The following is a 20,735-nucleotide window of genomic DNA, read 5'->3' on the forward strand; positions in this document are numbered from 1 at the left end:
AGCATTTTTGTTGTCTCCGGCGAGAATCTCTCCCGCCGTATGTGCGTTCGGGAGAAGCGTGAGATTTTTAACTGTTCTCTGGCGAAAATCGACGTCGGAATGCGCCGGGAGAGAAGGGAGAGAGGGAAAACGGCGATTCGCGTGGGCGTTCGGGCGAAAAAGGTGGTGCGCGCGTGAATAACTATGAGGAAATAAACAGAACGGGAATGTTAGCCGCGGCGGCCGCCAAGGCCTCTGCCGGCTTTCTAACGACACAATCGCTTTTATGTAACGGCCATTATTCGTCCCTTTTTATTACAACAAAGGTAAATACAAAGACGCGCGAAGACTTTCGCCGCGAAACTACGCCACGGCGCGCGTTTCGCCGCATTTGACAATTATTCATGGGGGTAGTGAAAAATCGGAGCATATCAAGGGATAATTACACATTACGCGGGGGATGACCTTTTCGGAATTATCCGACGAGGGACTAGAAGACCTCTTTGGCGACCGACCCTTCGTACGGGGGTGGCATCGACAACTGACACCGTTCCGCGCGAATCCACCTGTCAGATACACGACGACGGTTCCGTTCGAATCACCCTGTAGACGGCCGTCGACTGCAGTCGAGTTCTCGCGATCGGGTCCTGATCGGCGGCGCGAGTTCTTTCAGACGTGTGAGAAACAATAACATTAACAATTTGCGCCATGAGAAATTGACCGAGTAGCAATAATGAACATTGAAGTTGATATTCAATGATGTCTTGATATTCAATCTTGTCTGTCATTCAAGTGAGAAGCGATTTGACAATATGGAAACTCTTCATTCAGAATGCCTCCCACGAGAGCGGCCTGAATGCAAGTGACGTAATTAACGTTATCGCGTTGGTCCCCGATCGCATTGCCTCGAAATAATTACATATCTCCACACATTTTTCTACAACATAATCGTATCTCGTTCACAAAACTATACATATGACGCAAGAAAAACGCAGATCATACACTTTACAACAAACGAAATATAAAAATAAGCGGCGATCCTCCTCGAGCGTGAGAGAAAAAACGTATTTCTCTCCTGTTTCGACGAGGATTCAATTAACTGTACAAAATTAATTTTCCGAGTCCCGGCTGCGCGTCAACGTTACGCGCGAGCTGTATGCGGGCAAGCCTGACAATGGCAATAACGCAATTTGCAAAACGCATCATGATAATTCAACAAGCAAGGGTCGCGATATTCACTTACACGATATCGAAAATTCGACACGAATAACACTCTTTCTCTAAAAGTCCCTCCTGCACGATGAGACGTTGAACAATTTTTTTCGCTATATTTTCCTCCGTATCGATATGTGTCTCGTAAACATACATGTGTGTCGTAAAAGAAAGCAAATTCGACGTACATTTATCTCGCCTTAATGCGAACGTGCATACGTAGAATCAGGATGCATCACAATTTCGACACGCTGTTTGTTATTAATTACGGAGAAGAGCGAGAGACAGCGAGGGAGAATATATGAGCGGATATTGTCGTTCCGATTCGAAATAACCGGAAGCAGACTCGCTAGTCCACGTGCTGGCCTTCGAGACGGAAATTCGAGAGGTTCAGCACGAAGGATGATAGACAACCCAACGGCAAGAGAGAGTATTAGGGTCAACGTTCAACAAGAATACTGTACATCATATACACGAATACTTATAAACCATATCAGTCGCGAATTAGACAATTATTTACAGCCGTGATGAGAGAGGCACGTAATAAAGATTAAACTATCGTCTCGCCTAAGAAAGAGGAAAGGAAAAGACCGGTAGAATCAATGATTTCAGGTGGCAAAACCTACCGGCGACGCTCGTTTTATCAATAATTTGCTAACGTATCTTTTATTCACCAATCAACCATCAGCCACGTGTCGAAATCTTCGAAGGAATTTTTCAGTCGTTTGCGATAGAAGAGATTTTTTGGAACTTTATTTTTCCTTCTAGAAAAGGTATACGAGAGGAAACTACCATCTGAACCACAAAACGGAATATTGATCGATTATGTGCAAATTTCACTTATTAAAATTATCGGGAACACGCCGCGCGTACGCATACACGACATTTATCGTTCATTACCACGTCTCTTTGGACAACTAATGATCGAGCTATCGTCCGATTAAAATCCAGACGAGCGAATTCAGGCTAATCAAAAACTGAGCGCGACGACCGGCTCACGTACAGTTTGTATACATACAGGTGTTCAGCATTACAGCAATCGCTCGGTGAACGTAAATTACCGGTTTCTCCGATTCCCCCTCTCTCTCCGGCCCGCTCTTTCACTCTGGGTTTCCCTCCCCTCTCCCTTTCTGTCTCTCTTTCTTTTTCTCTCTCTCTCTCTCTCTCGCTCGCTCGCTTCCTCTCTTTTCCTCGTTCCCTTCATGTCACGATCGGCCACGCTCGATCTCGCCGATACGCACAATCGTGCGATAGGCGTTACGCCGTTACTTTGCATTTTGAAATACGAGCAGACGCGATTGTCTACGACCCGAAACGACATTCGCGTAACGAATAGAGGTGAAACTTGGATCGAATGTGGGAAATTTCTATGGCGATCAGATTCGCCGGTTCCCTCCGTTCTCACTTTCGCAAGGCGCGAACGCGAACGAGCATCGATACCTGTTTTTTCTTTACGCTTTGATGGCCGATCGGGACAACCAGCAATCGAGAGAATTGAGTACAGTTCGGAGCCTCGAGCGTGTAAAAAAGCCGGTGCGCGGCGGCTTTCTCTCGGCGCAAGTGTGACGATCGTTCGCGACACAATCGGCAGAGTCGATTCTAATCTGAACGCCCGGCAATAGCGCGGCCCGATCGCGTTGGCTTCTCTCGTGAAGAGGGAATTTCGCGAACGTGGTTGAGAAAAATCGCCATCGTGACCGAGGGAACTCGCGGAGGAATCCACCTACCGGCGACGCTCGTTTTATCAATAATTTTCTAACGTATCTTTTATTCACCAATCAACCGTCAGCCACGTGTCGAAATCTTCGAAGGAATTTTTCAGTCGTTTGCGATAGAAGAGACTTTTTGGAACTTTATTTTTCCTTCTGGAAAAGGTATACGAGAGGAAACTACCATCGTTCACAGTGAGGAAAACGTCAGGTCAGGTTTATGTCCCAAAAAGTCCACTCTAAACTTTAAGTAAAAATAACTCATTGTTATTACTTATCGATAAACTAAAAGATAAACTAAAGACGCGGTTTAATTGACGCACACACATGATCTTTTTACATTTATATTCGTCGTTTTGTCTCTAAATACGATATAAAGATAACATGAAAAATAATAAAGAGATATACGAAAGAAAAATAAATATGATATAACTTGTAAATAATAAATAACTTATAAGAAAGAGAAATGTTGAAGAACATTTTTCTTCGTGAAATATGTGGACAAACATATACACAAATTAATATATTTTATCACGATTCTTCAAAATCATACAGAACACATACAGAGTTAACATACATAAAATATTACTTCAGTCGTGCTTAAAGTCAGAACGACACATATGAATGTAAAAAGAGTATGTATGAATTTCAATACGTTCTTAGTTTACCAACAAGCAACGCGTGACTAATGGAGTTATTTACCACTTAAATTGAAAGAGAACTTTGCGAGACATAAAATGGGCATTTTATTTTTCACTGTGTAACGTGGTCGTTTGGAAAATATCATCGGCTACACTGGGTTGCAAAAGATTTGGTCGTTTTGCGGGAGTTTACACGATGAAGGACATATAAGATTGATAACTCGGTAATGAGCCATCATTGCGCTTGCCGAAGTCTCTCGCGACTCGAACGGGGGTTTTTCTTTTCCCGAATGCGCGTATATATACGCTTTGGAAGAACAGTCGAGATAGATCGATATTGGCGATCACTTCAGATAGTGCTTCCTCCTGGTAGAGGCGCTGATGCAGGGTGCTTCGTGCTTCGCGCTCGGTTCCTTCCACGTGTTCTTCGAGGGTGAATCGATGAATCGCGGTTTCGCAAGAGTCACGGCCTTCTGGCATGCCTCCTGCTCCACGTCACCCTCGAAGAACCGGCACATCTCTCTCACGGGCACGGCTCTGGCACCGCGGTTGAGATCATGAAGAGACCTGGCACGCTGCTTGCCTCTGGGACTGGGCTTGGAAGACGTTCGACCGAGATCCTCCGTGCTCCTGGCTAGACGTCCGCCTAGCCTCGAGAGGGACTCGAACAGGGTAAGTTTCTCCCGCACTGGCACATAGTGGTCCACCCTTTGGCATCGCTCTAGAAGCTTGGCGACGTCCTCTTCGCAAGGCGGCACTGTCGAGGTCGACGGGGAACTTGGTGATTTCGGAGAGACAATTACAGGGTAATCCGACGACAAGGACCTCGGGCAGGATTGTGACGTCTGGCGAGGAACGGGAATCCTGGAGGACAAAAGTGCCAGACGCTCTTTGCGCTCCCGCAACGTCTCCACGTTCACGTTGGCGAGCTGTTGGCTCTGTTGCATCTGTCCCTTGTCGCGAACGATCCTCCTCTCTCGCGCGCGGCTTCTCCTCTCGCAGATGTCTGATCGGAGTATCCCGGTGCCGCCGTTGTTGCCGTTTCTCGGGCTGTTGTTGTTACGCTTGTCGTCTTCGTTCCGATGGTTCTCCTCGAACCTCACCGTGCTGGATTCGCTCGGCTTAACTGGCGGCAGCCGGTCGACGATCGAGTTCTCGTTTCGCGTTATCGTTGTCGGGACGTCGACGGGCGGCGTCGCGGTTGTCTCTTTCTTCGACAAGCGCAGGTGAACGTCGTCATTGTCGTTGGCGGTGTAAGCCGCTCTGTTCGCCCTCGTTCTGCCGGAGGGGCCGAGAATCTTGGGCAGATTGTTGTTGTTCTCCTCCGCCCGCGCTCGCCGCCGTCTCGCGTCCTCCTCGAGCACTCGCCGGCTCCTCGCTTCGTTCTCGCGTCTGCGTGCCTCTTTGTACCTCTGGATCCTCTGTTCCCGTGTCTCCGGTTCTAGCAGAGGAACGCTGGAGTCCACGGAGTCCACGCTGGACCGACACACACCGCCTCCCCAAGGCAGACTGTCGTCGCTACCCTCACTGCTCTCGCTGCAACCCCATATCCTGCCAACCGGTTGCTCTTTGGCGCTGATTATGGCGGGTATACTGCGAAATTCACCGAGGTCTTCGTCGCTAGAATTACTGCTGGACCATCGTAAGCGCAGCTCGCTCTTCGCGCGCCTCCTGCTGTCGTCCAATATCGTCGTAGTGCTGATCGCCGTCTTCTCTACCGGCGAGTCGCTTGGCCAGCAACGCAGCTCACTGCGCGAACGTCTTCTCGTTTCCGTCGGGCTCTCGGGCAAGGGGACTGGACCTCGTGGACAAATGGTCAATATCTCTAGGAAGTTCAAGCATCGTTGAGCGCGGAATGGCGTCTGACGGACTAGTTCGGCCGCAATCGCTCTGACCCAAGACCAGTAGATCGGTTCCGTGTCCGCCTGAACAGATAAAAAATCGACGTGTCCTGTTTAGATAGTAATAATTTTGATTAGTCACATTTTTGGGACATTCCTTTCGGGATATCTCGGATAAGTGAAACGCTTCGCATTCTCGAACAATCCGAAAGATATACTCACTTTTCGTAGATGTTCCATTTCCTGTCGTGCACGGGAAAGAAATCAATTGGTGCAACTGATTTTCTGTTATCTGGAGACCACGAACGACGAAAACTCCGTGAAATCTGAGTTATTGTAGGGAAATCTAAAAATATGTTCTCGATAACGAAACGATATCAGAGATATCGTTCACCGAGTTTTCGTCACCGAGTTTTCGTCTGGTCCCCATTCAGTTCACACAAACTGAGATTTTTCTTTCCGTGCCCTCGTCCCAACATCCTGCAGACCGAGTATGTCGGGCCTGAGGGCTGTGCGTGCCGATACAAGTGACGGATACGAATGGAAATCGAGACGATTAAATATAATTTGATCGATAACCCCGAGTCGCGCGCAGAATTCTCTCGATAGGTAGGTAGATGGTAGTTTGATATATAGGCGGAGTATGTAGGACCACCATCGGCAACGTCGTCGACGGTTGTGTGTATTCGGATTATATACTCTCGCGCCGGGATGCTACATCGAGTAGTCGAACGGGTCTGTCTACCCGCAGGATCGGCCGTGACACATGATTTCGCTGGCGATTCGAAAGTCGCCGGCGGTTCGCTCGAGTGCGAACGACCGGCTGCGACACCGTGGAATTTACTCGTTAACCACCGACGGCGTCGATCATTACCATCTTTGACGGAAACAAATCTCCCTGTCGCCTCGAAAGGTGACCTTCGTGCGCCGCGCACGGTCGCGTTCGATGACACTGGCCGATATCGGGGTGTCTGGAAAAAAGCTCGCCGACAGGTTTGCCCGTTGCTAGCCCGCCCGCCCGCCTCACAGAATAACGTGTGGAAAAGCCGATCGGAAACACCGTGACACAGCCATGTCGTGTTCGCGAGGCTGCGTCAAGGGGTAAAAGCTTTCGCACACGAATCGTGAACATAAAACGTCAACTGAACCTAAAAAACCAATCGGGATATTGCTTTCGGATTTCTCCTGCTAAAAGAAAATCGAAGTAGGATTTGGACTGAGCAACTAGGATTTCAACCAAATAGTTTCTTTTGCGACCAGATTTATTAGCAGTTCTGTCTTTTTTTTGAGTACACATAACTGTAGCAAAATCCTGATTGGTCCTTGAGCTAAATTTTGCGTCTTATGTTTACAGTTACGGCAATTTATGTGCGAAAGACACACAGAAAAATGTAGGCAATAAGACTTAAGAGGATGCTGGATACTGATGTAATGCAGTCTCGTAACTTGCACTGTTTTTCTCTAATTAATTGCATAGAATTGCAAATGCTTTTACAAGATAAAAATGTCAATAACATAGAAAAGTATCGAATATTTTAACTAAAATAAAAAAATTGTAAATAAATTATTCTCTTATGCAGTTAAAAATGGACCAATAATCGATTATTCTTGGACCGTAAAGATAGACACCCACTGTGGTTGGTCAATCTGCTCACTGTTTAAATCTTACTGCTTATGTCCTGTGTGCTCTTGGCTTAACGCTGACGGAGGAAACGTCGCGTCTGAATCGGCACTCTGGCTAACCGTGTGTGTTTTCTAGGCTACAGTGCTCGTCGACCCGCGATCGCAATAATAGCGGTTGCGACGATCGTCAATGGGACTGTCTCTCTCCTTTTCTCTTTCTCTCTCTCTCTCGCATAGTTACCGTAATTGCTTCAATTAACATCATTAAACTCTAGGACTCGGGCTCGTAAAAATGCGTAGCGTTCCGATTACGACGAGTCGAAGGACTCGTATCCGATTGACCGATCGGGTCGGCGAGTCGGAGTGCTGCGCGGCGTCCTTGGAGCGACTAACGCCGAAGAGGCGAAGGAACTGGTAGGCTACGGGAGCGCGACGTGGTGGGACTCCTTGACAATGGCGGGTCATGGGAGAGCGGTGCAACGATCTCCCACGCATTTATCACGGCAAGCGGATCGGCAAGCGGGTGTGTTGACCTTGCCTACTGGCCTTATTAAGATCTCGTGATTCGAAGAACGGGTGTGTTACGTCACACAAGACGCACCTTCGCCACCTGGACATCCGCGCGGCCTTGGCAAGGATGCCCGCTGTTGTACGTCCTATGCTTAAACGACGTTTCGAGCGCGCTTTATCCCACGCTCGCGTGCTCAAGCGTTTCGTCAAGGTTAACGTCGAGCGTGCGCGAGCGCGCGCGATTCATCGAGCCTAGAGAAAGATCGTCACGAAGAGAGCTCTAATTGGATTATTCCGCGGATAGCGCGAGAGAGAAAGAGAAAGAGGGAGGGAGAAAAAAGACGCGGTGAAAATGCTACGCTAGGGCGAAACTCGCAAAACGAGTTTCGAGGACGTCTTCGTGCGATCTGAAAGCGGCGAGTATTACAGGCGACGCGACCAAGAAGACGGCCGCGACGTCGGCGGGTTCTATGCAAAGCGAGGAGAAATCTGCGCGCGGATTTGAATTTTGGGTGAATTTCTAGAGATCATAGCTTATGCGACTCGCAGACAGGTAGGTAGGTTGATTCGCTCGTACTCGAAACGTACTCGCTCGCTCGCTCGCAAAGATTGTATAACGCGTTAGAAATCGAATGGCGACGTTGGCGGGCCGTAATTAGAAGTTGCAGCGTTCAGCGAAACGGGAGCCCGCGGTCCGCCCGGCACGTGAAAGTGTTTACGGCCGAGGAAACGGATCGTGCCGGAGATAAAGGCCATTTACATGCAATTACATTGCGTGGTGCGGCATATTATTTCTTCCCCCGGCCTGCACTCCTCAGCTTCTCGTCTCTCGCGTCTCTTCTCTGCTCTCTCGTGCCTTGTAATCGCCGACCGCGGAACAGCGTCCGTCTCTGGCCCGTGGAACCGTGCCAAATCGCGGACGTTCGCCGACCTGACGCTCTCTCGACGCGAGGACGACTTCGGCTTGCTAAGAACGCCGTTGCGTTGGTCATGGATCGAGAATGAGCGAGGAACCGTTCATCGACGAGTCCACAGACAATCGACATTTCTCGCTACGTCGCGGAATTCTCAGCGGAGAATAGTTGTCGGGCCAACTATTTCCGGCAAATTACGAAAGAGAGAAGGGGACACGAGACGCGACTCTTAATTAGGCTACAGTAATTACCCAGAAGGTGGCGAGCGAACGACCCTGCGAGTTGCTCAGGGTAAATCCTAGAGCGAGCGCGTGCGGCTGGCAGAGGCTCGGCGGTGCTTGACGAAGGTTCAATGCCCTCAGTGGTAGCCTCATTGGGGTGCCCTCGACCCACAGCCAGCCCATCCTGATGGAAACTGTCCGCCTCTCGCCCAGATCCTCCACGTACAGTTCGCCTGAAATCGCAATTGCAAAAAAACCAAACGTGAGGACTGGATTGTCGATTGCAATCGCGTTAATTAGTGCGCAGTAATTTGATCGCGTGGGAAGAACGATTGGTGTCGAGAATGTCGCGAGAGTTCAGTATTGGGCATTGATCAATTAAAATGTTCTTTAGCTAAAATAATTGGCCAATCGATGTAATCAAAATTAAACATATTTAGGTAAATGTAGCAATGCTCGGGCTCTGAACTCTGAACATTCCTATTACTTTAGTCTTTAAATACGCAAACTTTCAATATAGAAAGAGAGAATTTATATACATGTATTCTATGTACAAAGTTTGAATCAATTTATGATCGATTGATGAAATTATCAATCGAGTTTGATTAATAATTAATTTCATCACTCGATGAAATGACATGTGATTTACGTAACAATTGATCAATTCCGACGATCCATTTGTCGATCATTTCAGCGAAAGAGAAAGAAAATTTTACGTCGCTTAATGTCCAACTCTGTGATACATCTCTGTCGATGAACTTTCGTTTGCGTCGCGACACGCATTCGCGTATCGCAAACGCCATAAATGGCGCTCTCGGCGCCTTTTAATATCGCCGTCGCGGAGATTAAGTCCGGGGTCATCTCGATGAATCACGCCGTTCGTTATCAAACGTCCATGACTAACTTAATGGAAGAGACTCTCGTATTGCCTACAATCAATTGTATCGACGTCACACGATCAGTACGAACGCGATCGAGAGTAAGAGCCCGGCGTGTATCTTGGCGTATCTCTCCGTTCACTATCGCGTCTATCAGCCTGATGAATATTTCATTGCGGGTTGCGAGAAATCGCGCGTGGTCGGAGCGCCTCGAAGAGCGGTGCTCGCGAGACCCGACTTCCACAATTTCTCGGTTCACGACTTCGCTCTTTGCACGATTGCCTGTCCCGAATTACCCGATAGCTCTCGACGACGTGGCCGTCCGCGTGACTCCGTCTACACCGCCGAACGCTATCGACGGAATTTCATCGCCGTTCAAGCCGAAAAGTTGTTCCTCAGAGGATACAGTCGTGGGCGTGTTCGTAACTTTTGACTTGAGTTTATGAACGTTGAATTCGTTTTCCAAGAGAGGACTCCTCCGATGGACAAGACGGATAACTTCGCAAACTCACCCCAAATATTATGGACAACTTTTCTCTGCCCACGATTGTACACACACCACGCGAGCGTTCATTACGACGCATAATTTACGACACATAACGTCATCCTCCACCTCCGCGAGGGAGAAAAATATCGCGGAGATGGGGCGAAGTACGACGTAAGGATGACGCGTGCTGAGAGAAAGAGAGAGAAGGAAGACAGATTGACGTCACACCCGATTGGAAGGCGTGGGTGGTGCGTGGTGTATCATCAGCACCCTGTGGTTACCTCTCGCCGCGTCTTCTCGATTTGCCTAAGCGGCTATCGAACGAAAACAACGTCAAACACGCCTACGTTTCTCACCGCGGCACTCGGACGGCTATTTTCGCCGGAGTCCGGGATAGAAATAGATCCTGCCGACCCTTTCCTGCGACGCCCGTCGTCGCTTTCGTCCGATCTTACGGCGCCTCCGAGACAATCCGCCGTCGGGATGGCGACGTACCTCGTCGGTGAACCGAGCGAAAACTTCGATGTTGTATTAAATTTACAGCGAAGAAAAAATAACTCGCCGGTTCGTTGACGTGCGACACTGTCGATCGTAAATTCCTTCCACGAAGAGAATATAATGTTTCTTCATATAAATTCTCTTCAATTTTACTATATCTCCAGTAATTTATTTCAGAAACTATGTTCCTGAAATGTATATTTATTCCTTTCAGTTTTACTCAACATTAATTGTAGAAATATTACAAATGCATCCTTATAGATCTGTGTGATTTTTCTAAGAAATTGCAAAGCTGGCGACTCTGCTTTAACAACTCTAGTGTCAATTAGCCGCCTTTGTTACGCTCTTACCAATTAAGTTCACTTCGTCGGAATTCGACGTGGGTTGCGGACATTCCACGGCGCCCAAATTGTCCCGTGAAGAGTAGGATCATTAGTCTCGCGCTCCATTAGAGATCTTTTCCATACGCGGGACGACGAGTTGGACTATCGAAGGACGTTTACGAACAGCGAGCGACGTATCGTAAGGACACCCAGCTACGTCGGGATGCCTGGGATACCTTCGATCGATAGTAATAAAGCGCATCGACGTTTACGCTCCGCCGCGAGGTCCTTCACCTGCATTCCTGCGACGCGTAGGTGGTTTGCCGACGAGGAGTCGAGCATACAATTCGTGTCGCAACATAGAAACGACCTACGACACGCTTTCGCCCGGAAATATTTCGTCCCGACCAGGACGAAAAAGTGCGACTCGCCCGAGCGATTCTTTCGATTTGATTAACCCTTTGTTCCCTCTCGAGGTGTGTGTGTATGTGTGTGCATTGAGCAACCCCGCCCGTCTCGCTTTCTTAGACCGTCGCCGGCGGCGGATAACAATGGGGAGTCTAATCCCGCGGCAAATTAGTCCAAGGAATTGCCATAGGAACGAGAGAGGATTGTCGGGCTCGTTTGCTGTAATAGCGTCAAATGATGCGCATTAGAGAGTGGATTCTCAAAACGGCAAATGCCGGCGAGAACCGACAGGCAGGGTTACTACTCTCTGGCGCATTCAGCCCGGAGCGTGAGTTTACGCGATATATGCGAAATTAGACGCATCGGGATGCATCACGCGAAGCCGACATGGCGGTCGTGATGTACACGACGGCGGTCTCTAGGAACTCCGAGCTACAGCGAAGTTTCGTATCGTGCGGGTGCATAGAGAGCCGGCAGAAGCGACGTTTACGTTTATTATACAACTCACGTATTTCTCTTTTTCTCTCTCTCTTTCTCAGATACTGTGCAAAAATCTCACGATGCATTATCGGAGTGAAAGCGCGTCGCTTTGTTAGCCCGGGACGAAATTCGCCTTGTCTATCATCGGGGATGCAATCATTGCGTTGGTTGATATTATATAGCGTCCTGCGATAGCTCGGCAATTAGATAGCTCGAGGAATCACTCGCTCGCAGCGATGGAAGTAGTTATTGTAATCTCAGACACCATCATTCTGAGTATTTTTCTCAAAAGTTTCGATTCCATCGAGCTCTAATCTAGTGTTCAAATGACGATCATAAGCTGATTCAAAGGCAGGTTAGCTGCAGCTTGTGGATCTCACGGATATTACAAATGATGTGGCTAGTTCTTCAAGCATTTGACAATTTTCACGCGAGTGAGTCACCGCAAATTCATGATCATCCTATTTGTCCACGTCGACAAAGCTCTCGACATCGTGAGACTTTTCCACGAACGCGTCATGAAGGATACGTGAATCATCGGCTAACAGCGCGAAGTGGTCGCTTCAGTTCTTCTTCCTTTTTCCTGTCTTTTTCCTGCCTCCTTTTTCAAGCAACCAAGCGCATCGATTACGCCAACAATTATATCATTAGAACGTAAACCTTAATTACCGTGACTGTGGACGGATAAGATCGTAAAGTTTCTAATAAAAGTCGCGCGATACTCGACAATCGGGCGAAATTATCAATGTAAGAATATCTGAACGAAATACGTATTATTAATTTAGGCAAAGGATATTCTTATGTTGATTATGACGACCAGAGGAATGGTGAAATATCTGATAAGCCTAATAATCACCTGTCAATTTGAGCAACTGATGTATCACATCATGACATCATAGGAACGATTAAAAAGACTAGTGAAGTTCGTTCAAAAATACCGCCTGATATCGATAATCAAATATTAAAATATTCTGAAATGATTTAACATGGAAAAAACAGTGAGTAATCGTTTGTATCATTGAGACAGGACAATAGCTTACACGATGTTATATCTTTAAATCCCTCACTGACTCTTTAAGTTCGACAGAAAATTTGCGGGATTAATGTAAGACAAAGATATCTCGGGCAGCATCTCGCAACATCTGTTCGCATGATTCTACGAAAATCTGGATTTCCGCTCGAGGAAGCATCTTTCTGGGAAATTTACGAGCCGGGAATTGGCGTGTTTGTGTTCACAAAGTTATCGTCTCCTGGATGAACACCCTCGAAGTCGACGATTTTCCGAAAGAAGACCGTCATGTCTGCTCTCACGGTTCATTAAGCTCCAGAAAGCGGGTGCGTCGCGTCCGTGTGAACGGCCCATAAATAAAACGACCGTTCCTAAGCCCGCATCCTGGCCGCTGTTTGAGCGTTGCTCTCTGCCAGACAAATGTATCACAACGTGTTGCACGGAACGTAACGCGAAAATCCGTACATTAAATCCAAAGCGGCCGTTTTAATTTTCAGACTGAGGCGTAACGGGAGATATCGCTCTTCTGCAGTTACTCACTCATTATCGATACGGGCGTACGAACGCCGGCGATAAGAATTGTTACTTCTCGTGTAGAGGCACGCGGCGAGAGACGCGTACATAAATCTCGAGAGTGAATATGCGCGCCGGTGTAATGTGTAGACGAAACTAGGCTGAAACATGTCGTACTTCTCATGCGTGCAAAGCTCTTATCTCGGCTCGTTTCGAGCAGGAAAAAAAGAAAGTGCACCGAGCGACATAGCGCTATGCAGTTGCAGCCAGAAGAACAATGACGCGTCGTGTCGCTGCAACTCTCTCTTTCCGCAGAAAAGCAACGCGTCTACTAGGCAGACACCGAGGAAATAACGTCGCGTAATTTCCCTCTCAAGGACCAATTCCGGCATTACGAAGAATGGCACATTGTTGTCCTTCTATTCATCACCGTCCCGGAGGTTATAAAAATGAACATGGAAATGCGCGCAACACTCGTTATCACGTATCAATGTCAAATTTTTTTTCAAAAGTATCTCCTACAGATAAGAGCCTGACAAGAGATATTGTTGCAATTATAGTCTTCTGCAATACTTGTACGTGAAGTCGTAATATTATTGATTCCTCAGATTTCTACGACATATGTCTCCTTTCAAATCACCAAAACGTTTGACGTTCAGTTTTATCGCGGCGCGACACAGGCTTGAGATTGAGATTCAATTTCGTGCTTTTCTTGGTGGCAGTATATTAATTACTGAACCGCGTCCGCGTACACTTTCCCGTCTTTCTTCTCAGGATGTGAATACGTTAACGTCGGCGAGCATATCGAATATTTTCGATGCGGCGAGCCATGAATATGTACAAGCTCCGCAGGACGGAGGACCTCATGAACGGCGCGGCAGCAGCTCAATGCACGACATTGCTGCACGTTTTACCTCGTCCCCTGTTCATGGTTGGCCCACGTCGCGTAAAACACAGGAAGCCGTATGTTCCTTTAGATTCGGAGATAGGGTGTACCAGCGGGTTCTACCTATCGAGGTAGTTTGTGACCCTTCCGAGTCGCCGTGAATTTGTCGAATCGACCGAATAATCGGGATAATTCTTCGATACGCTCAATGAGACGCGTCGAAGGGGGCACCGCGGGTACAATACGCGCGGATAAAGAGCATGGAAAAACAGCAGAGCCGGCTATTTCGCGACAGGAAGATCTCACGAGTCGCAAGGGATTAGCAGGGGGTCAATGTCAATGAGAAGGTACCGAGGGAAACGCCGCGAGAGCGAAAAAAGCGCCTCTCTTCCGCGTTTCCTCTCTGCTAACCGTCCTTTTCCGTTGCGCTCGGCCAACACAGAGCAGATCCTGTTTAACAGTCGTTCATTTTTCACCTCATTCCTTCACGCTCCTCTGCCTCCTGTCAGTCCGGGCACGTCATCACGACCAAACAGGACGACCCCGCCACGGGCGTTTTTTTTTCCTCCTTCCCCCGGTCGGCCGGTCGCGTCGCGTTCTCGAAAGCGCCATGAATTATTTATTCACGAGGATCATCGGCGAGGAACACCCTCGATTCCAGTGAATGTCCTCAATTTTCCACGCAGCCCGACCGACCTCCCTTAGCCTTCAACCCTTCCACGCAGCTAGAACGAAGATTAGGATTTCATGGTCGCCGGCGATGAACCGCGACGGTGAAAGAGAAAAGAAATGAGGAGGCCGGTGTTGTGTAAGACGCTTCCTCCGTAAACCCCGCATAATGAGATTTGCGGCAGCATAAGGGGAGAAATATTGCGAAATAGGATTATGCTTCTTCGAGAGCGATCGAGCGTTTTCCAGCACGCTCAGCAGGTCGAGCGGTTATTCCCGTCCCAAATCGAGACTGCTGTTTTCGCGTAGTTGAGGCTCTTAAATATTCATATCACGACGTGCGTTATTATCTGAGCTCGGCAACAATAGTGATATCGTAATCGTCTGCGCATAATCATCGTCGTCGTCTTCGAATTATCATGTTCAGCAAATTATACGAAAGGAGACGAATTAGTCCTTCAGCGAATTTGCGAGTCCTGTTGTGTTCTCCATCCTTTCGCGATGCAATTTTGAGTACGCTTCCTCCAGTGTGAAGCATTAATCGATTGAAATTTCTTCTTCGACCAAAATAATCGACAAATCAGTAGTCAAGATTAATCTCCATATGTGAAGTTACGAATAATTTCAACGACTGATAAATTCTCAATAGAGTAGATATGAATTTATTTTTATGTTATTAAATCGTCATATGTGAAATTACGAACAATTTCATCAACTGATGAAGTTGATTCAAATTTAATTTAAATTATTGATTAAACTTTGACGTGATCGATTATACACTGATTAATTATTAATCTGCTCGATCGATTAAACATTAAATATTCGCGATTAAACATATAACGACTGATCAGTTTTGATTATTGAATTGCCGTTTATTTTAGTCAAAAGAAATCTTCGTCAACTACACGGAAAAAAAGGATTGGTTGAATTAATCAAATATCTGGTCGAATATGAACGATCCAGAAATTCCGATTGAAGTAATCCGAATTATGTTTAAGTCAACCAAACATCTTTTTAACTTAAACAGAATTCGGGTTACTTCAATCGGAATTTCTGGAACGTTCATAATCCACCAGATATTTGGTTAATTGAACCAAACCTTTCCGTGTAATACCTAACACACTCACTTCCGCCGAGTTTAGGATCAAGACCACCGGGCGACAGTGTGCGGGACCATATGATTATTATCGACGAACAAATGAAACACCCCCGGAGCGAGTCGGCCGACGCGGAAGGAAATGCGTGGCCGCGAGCGAGCGAGGTGAAACGCGACGTGAAAGTGACAAACTCGCGCCAGGGCAGAGCGAGCGGTGGACCGAGGGCGGCTTGTCGCGTGGCTTCCGGTCTCGTGAGGAACCAGGAAGCGGTCGCCGGCGTGCCGGCGTGCGAACCCACGCGGCGGAAGGCGAAGCCAGAAACTACGGCGGAAAAACGGTCACCGTTACCGTGCGCGCTACCGGAATTCGCATACACATGTTGCGACGCCGAGCGTCGCCAGCGGAGTGTGCTGGTGTTTCAATCAGTCATTCCGTGCGCATAGGAGTAGTGTATATATGTGCGCGCGCGCGCGCGACCCAGTGGCGTAGAACGCGCCACGGCGAATGCACCTGCCTGTCGCGAGCACTTTCCAGCGCACAGTGGGGGAAAATGCGCTCATTTTAAACGATGAGAAACTTTATAAAAATAGATAAACCATCTGGTATTCTAAGCTTTCGCGTCTCAGATCGCCCTGAAGAAGTAAACTGAAGTGTTCACGAAACGTCCGAACCAAAGACAATCAAGACGCGGTCAAAACTCGGAAAACAAGTAATAAATAAGTTATCTCTTCATAAATATATCTATACATCTATATACCTATAATCCTCATATTCTAACGATATTAGAAATCGTTGCGAAAACCCAACCGGTTGAGTCACTAATCATATCTTTTTTTTTATTATTTATCTTGCTACACAGTTATATAGTTGTAATTACCTACTTAATTTGTCTTTTCCGCACCGTTTCCACGAGCCATGCAGATAACATGCTGAACAAGTTGCAAAAACTTTCGTCTTAATATCTCTAACAGTTTTTGTGTGTTATGAGGGAACATACGAAGAAACCAACACACACGTGACAAATCGAGAAGCTCCTTCTTTAGAAGTCGGCTAAAAATCTCTGAGCGATCTGCTATTTGACCGATTTCAATAATTCTGTTAATTTACTTGTATCACACGAGATTTCATGCCTTGCAGTACTGCGAATTTCATTCGGAAAGAGCGTCTTTTCTCCCACCGCGCGCCGCCATATGGCGAGTGCGGTTTATCCTGTCGCGATTGATTCATGGTACCTCTTCCTTCGCGTTAACGCACGGCTTTCCAGAACTCGCGGTTTCGTATGATCGATGCGGAGCGAATCTCCTTGTTACGTCAGAGAGACGCTCGCCGAACTCGCTCGAATCCTCGAGGGAAACGAGGAACTGCTGCTGCAGCTTGTCGCGTAGTAGAGCGAGTTGTGTTTATTTCGATAACGCGTACACAAGTCAAGAGGCGAGTTGTTATGCGCGCTGCGGAGATACGTTTAACAAAAATAGATAACGTCCGCTTGATCCGCGATCTCTCACTCCCTCGACGTCGCTCCCACGATCTCGCCAAGATTAAATCGATAATTCTGCGACGGAATAACGCAGAGAGCACTCGCGAGGCGAATGTGCGCGAGCGTTCGCGCACGGAAACATGCAGAAGTGGTTCGCATTGTCTCATCTGGTGAAACAAACGGTTCGTTAGCAGTAATTACAAGACGAACCCGTTAGCGGTGCGTAGGAGGGGGAAGGCACGCTCTTTTTTTTTTTCCAGGAGCGTACTCCTGCTCAGACTGAAATCGCGCGGGGAGATCGCTCGTCGTGCGTTCCCCGTTCGTGATACGAAGCAATTTTCCTGTCGCCGAGTTGCGCCGCAGCTCGGCGCCTCGCGCACTTTCATATCGCGCAGTCGTATTCAATTAGTCGCAGCCGCAATCGCTGAACTGGTAACCGCGTTATTCCGCTTGTTGTTTCAGCGAACCGTCCTTCCCGAAACAACCGACTCCGTGGAATTCAATTACGAGTGCGCTCGCGCGCACGCCGTTCCCGAGCTCGGAAAACCGATTCGCGCAGCTCGGTCTCTCTCCCCTATCCGTCGCTATCTTTACCCGCACGATATTTCCGTCCGAGACGCATCATCGATAGAGAGACCGACACCGACGACGGCGACGGCGGCGGCGGCGCGAACGGCGTTTCCGCTGCGCGAATAAATATGCGAAGAAGAAGGGCTACCGGCGCGAACTGGCCGAGGTGCGCGGGGTACATGGCACATCCCCTTCCTCGAGGCCATCGATCTTCTCATGTAAATCAAGCATTCGTCTCCGTGCGAGTCATTTATTATTATCTCGCTCTTTACATCGGTCTTCGCCCTTCCCTCCCTCCTTCCCCCCGCGTCCACCCTTGCACCCCTGTCTTTGCATCCCCCTCACGGCGTCGGACAATGCGGCACCGCGCCCATAAGCTTTTTGTGTGCATTTCGGACGCGCGCACAGGCATGACTTTGCGGCCTTTCTTCGTGAGACACCTTGCGCCATGAAGATTCGTTCCCTCAGTGTACCATCCCGTTTTACTTACCGAGGTCTTTCTTTCCTTCTTTTCTTCCTTTCTTCCTTCCTTTCTCTCTCCTCTTGCCTTTATTCGCTTATTATTTTAAATCCGCTTCGTACAAATACACAGTATCTTAATGTGTAATTTTTCGTCTGACTTCGGTTTAAACGACTACGCTCGAGGCCCGACTACGTAATTGTTCTAATCGGAACGCGACCTCGATCGAATTCCGGTTGGTTTCGGCCTGCGCGCCTAATGAAAATTGTAGTCGACGATTGGGATTATGTGATTTGAGTCTCGTCAGATTTTTTCGTCTCATTTCTAAATTACTATTTAATGTTTCTATCTTTTTCCCTCTCTCTCTCTCTCTCTCTCGGAAGAGCTAGATACATATAACGCTTTTGACACGAACGACTATTTCGCCTACGGCTTTAGACGCGTTTCTCGACGATACGCACGCGGCGATGGAAATTTCTCAAACAGGATACAAACCTTCGCCGTGTTGGTCGCCGGACGACAAAGGCTATTGTCAATTTCCAAGCGTTGCCTCACAATAGCGGCCGAGGGAAATAGTCGTCCGATGTCAATGACTGGTAACGCGAAAGAAGTTACATCAAACAAAGTCGTTGCGCATCAACATGAAGGTATACGTATGTGTATGTACATATATTGGCATGGAGAACCATGACGGAGACGCCCTCGCGTTCTTCCGCCGCAGCTCTTATCGCCGTTTCAATTTATAACTCCGACGCCTGCATATTTTGCTCTTGCATTTCCCTTATCATAATTTTCCCTGCCGTTAATCTGCCGACACACACGGTCGGAAATTCTTCTCGCTCTCGCGCCTTCTTCCACGACGTCGTCGCGTTGCTCCTCTTCTCCCATCTTCTTTATCGTCCTTTGTGTTCGCGCATCACGTTGATAAGACAAAAACGTCAAGGAAGAAAGCGGAGTGAGAGCCGGCGCGAGATGGGGTGCACGAGAATCCGCGCGAGACGAGGAAAGGGGAGCCGGAGGGAGGGAGGGGTGACGGGCGTGAGGACAGAGCGAGCATTCATACGAGTGCGACACGTGTTTCCTCGGTGGCTTCTTTGCCGTCGCCTCCTTCGAACGGACGTCTCTCGAGACGGCGCGAAGCGGCCTAATTGAACGCGAAATTTCTCCGCAAACGAACCGGGAAGTCGTCATGAGAAAATTTCCATCGTAGGAAAGCCGAGAGAGGAGGAGGAAGAGGATGCGTCTGCGGCGAAAGCCGCTCCGTGCGTTTCGTACATACCGGTTTTTGTTGACGGAAGAATATCGCCTTAAAAAGGATCTCATACGAAACGGCGAGCCGTGGAGAATGGGAGACGGCATGCACTCGTAATGAGCAGTTATCTTTCGCGCGATGCCAACCGCAGATGCCGTAATGAATGGTGCTTGTGAGCAAAAATTACATTTTATTATCACACCATCCGCGCGCGCGCGCGCGCGCGCAAGATAATACGATATCGTTAGTACCTGTGACAAATGGCGTGACGATGAATCGTGACATTCGTCTCGCGTTATCTGCTCGCTAACGGTCGGACGTGCCGGGGATGCGATGATGACGCGACGAAACGCGAACAGGAAGACGCCGGGATGGAAAGGCCGGCGACAAGGAAAGGACACTCGCGCAGCCTGCGAATCCATTGTGCAAATTTCACCTAAGAAGAGAAATTGACGGGTGTATCTATGGGGGAGAGTCGTCCTGTGTCTCGCTAACAGAAGGCGAACGCGACCATCAATCGACGGTGACTCGAGGAGATTGAATTAGGCGCGCGCCACTCGCTCGACGACGGAGAAATTTGTAGGATCTTGAAACAGGAGGGAAAAAGTGAAGAATGATGGGTCCCGGGGACCTCCAACGGTCGGGAGATCATTTATCCTGGCGACTAGCGCGACGGTGATCGACGATGCACACAAAGCAGCTTCCGGGATCCCCTAAACGGCCGACAAAAGATGCGGCGACGAGGACAATGGTTCTGTTTACCTTAAAAATTATCACGATCCGCAAGTAGGGATCCCGAAGTCGTTCCGCGGAACACCGTGTGCGAAAGACTCGAGCCGAGAATCCCAGAGTCATTCATTCGTCATTCAGCTCAAATTCGCGTATCCCTTTTCTTCTATCACCGATCATTGATATATTATGTGATAATAAATTTATCTATCTATCTATTACATCGAAGAAAGAGAGAAAGAAAGAGAAAGAGAGAGAGAGAATGTTCGCAAGAATTCTGATTGGAATCATCTCGAGTTCTATCAGCGGTTTGCAAGAGTTCGTCGGATCCTCGACGACTTCACTGGCT

At 48.1% G+C, this 20,735-nt stretch overlaps 1 protein-coding gene across 5 annotated transcripts in view; it reads right to left on the minus strand.

The window, feature by feature from the left end:
• Positions 1 to 259: 259 nt before the first annotated feature.
• LOC116843899 overlaps positions 260 to 20,735 on the minus strand; it is a 39,434-nt gene continuing 18,958 nt past the window's right edge. For 3 of the 5 annotated variants that reach the window (XM_032814795.1, XM_032814794.1, XM_032814793.1), the window contains 2 exons: positions 8,681 to 8,883; positions 260 to 5,466 (listed from right to left, as the gene is read on the minus strand). In XM_032814795.1, the coding sequence (XP_032670686.1) occupies positions 3,886 to 5,466; positions 8,681 to 8,883 (1,784 nt within the window). In that variant the 3' untranslated portion in view covers positions 260 to 3,885. Of the gene's footprint in view, positions 5,467 to 8,680; positions 8,884 to 17,130; positions 17,427 to 20,735 lie in introns of those variants that run through there. The other 2 variants (XR_004377947.1, XM_032814796.1) reach the window with 2 other exon arrangements.

Source organism: Odontomachus brunneus, unplaced genomic scaffold (assembly GCF_010583005.1).
Source record: "Odontomachus brunneus isolate Ranch 3 - 2012 unplaced genomic scaffold, Obru_v1 Obru_scaffold_036, whole genome shotgun sequence".
Classification (NCBI taxonomy): Eukaryota; Metazoa; Arthropoda; class Insecta; order Hymenoptera; family Formicidae; genus Odontomachus; species Odontomachus brunneus.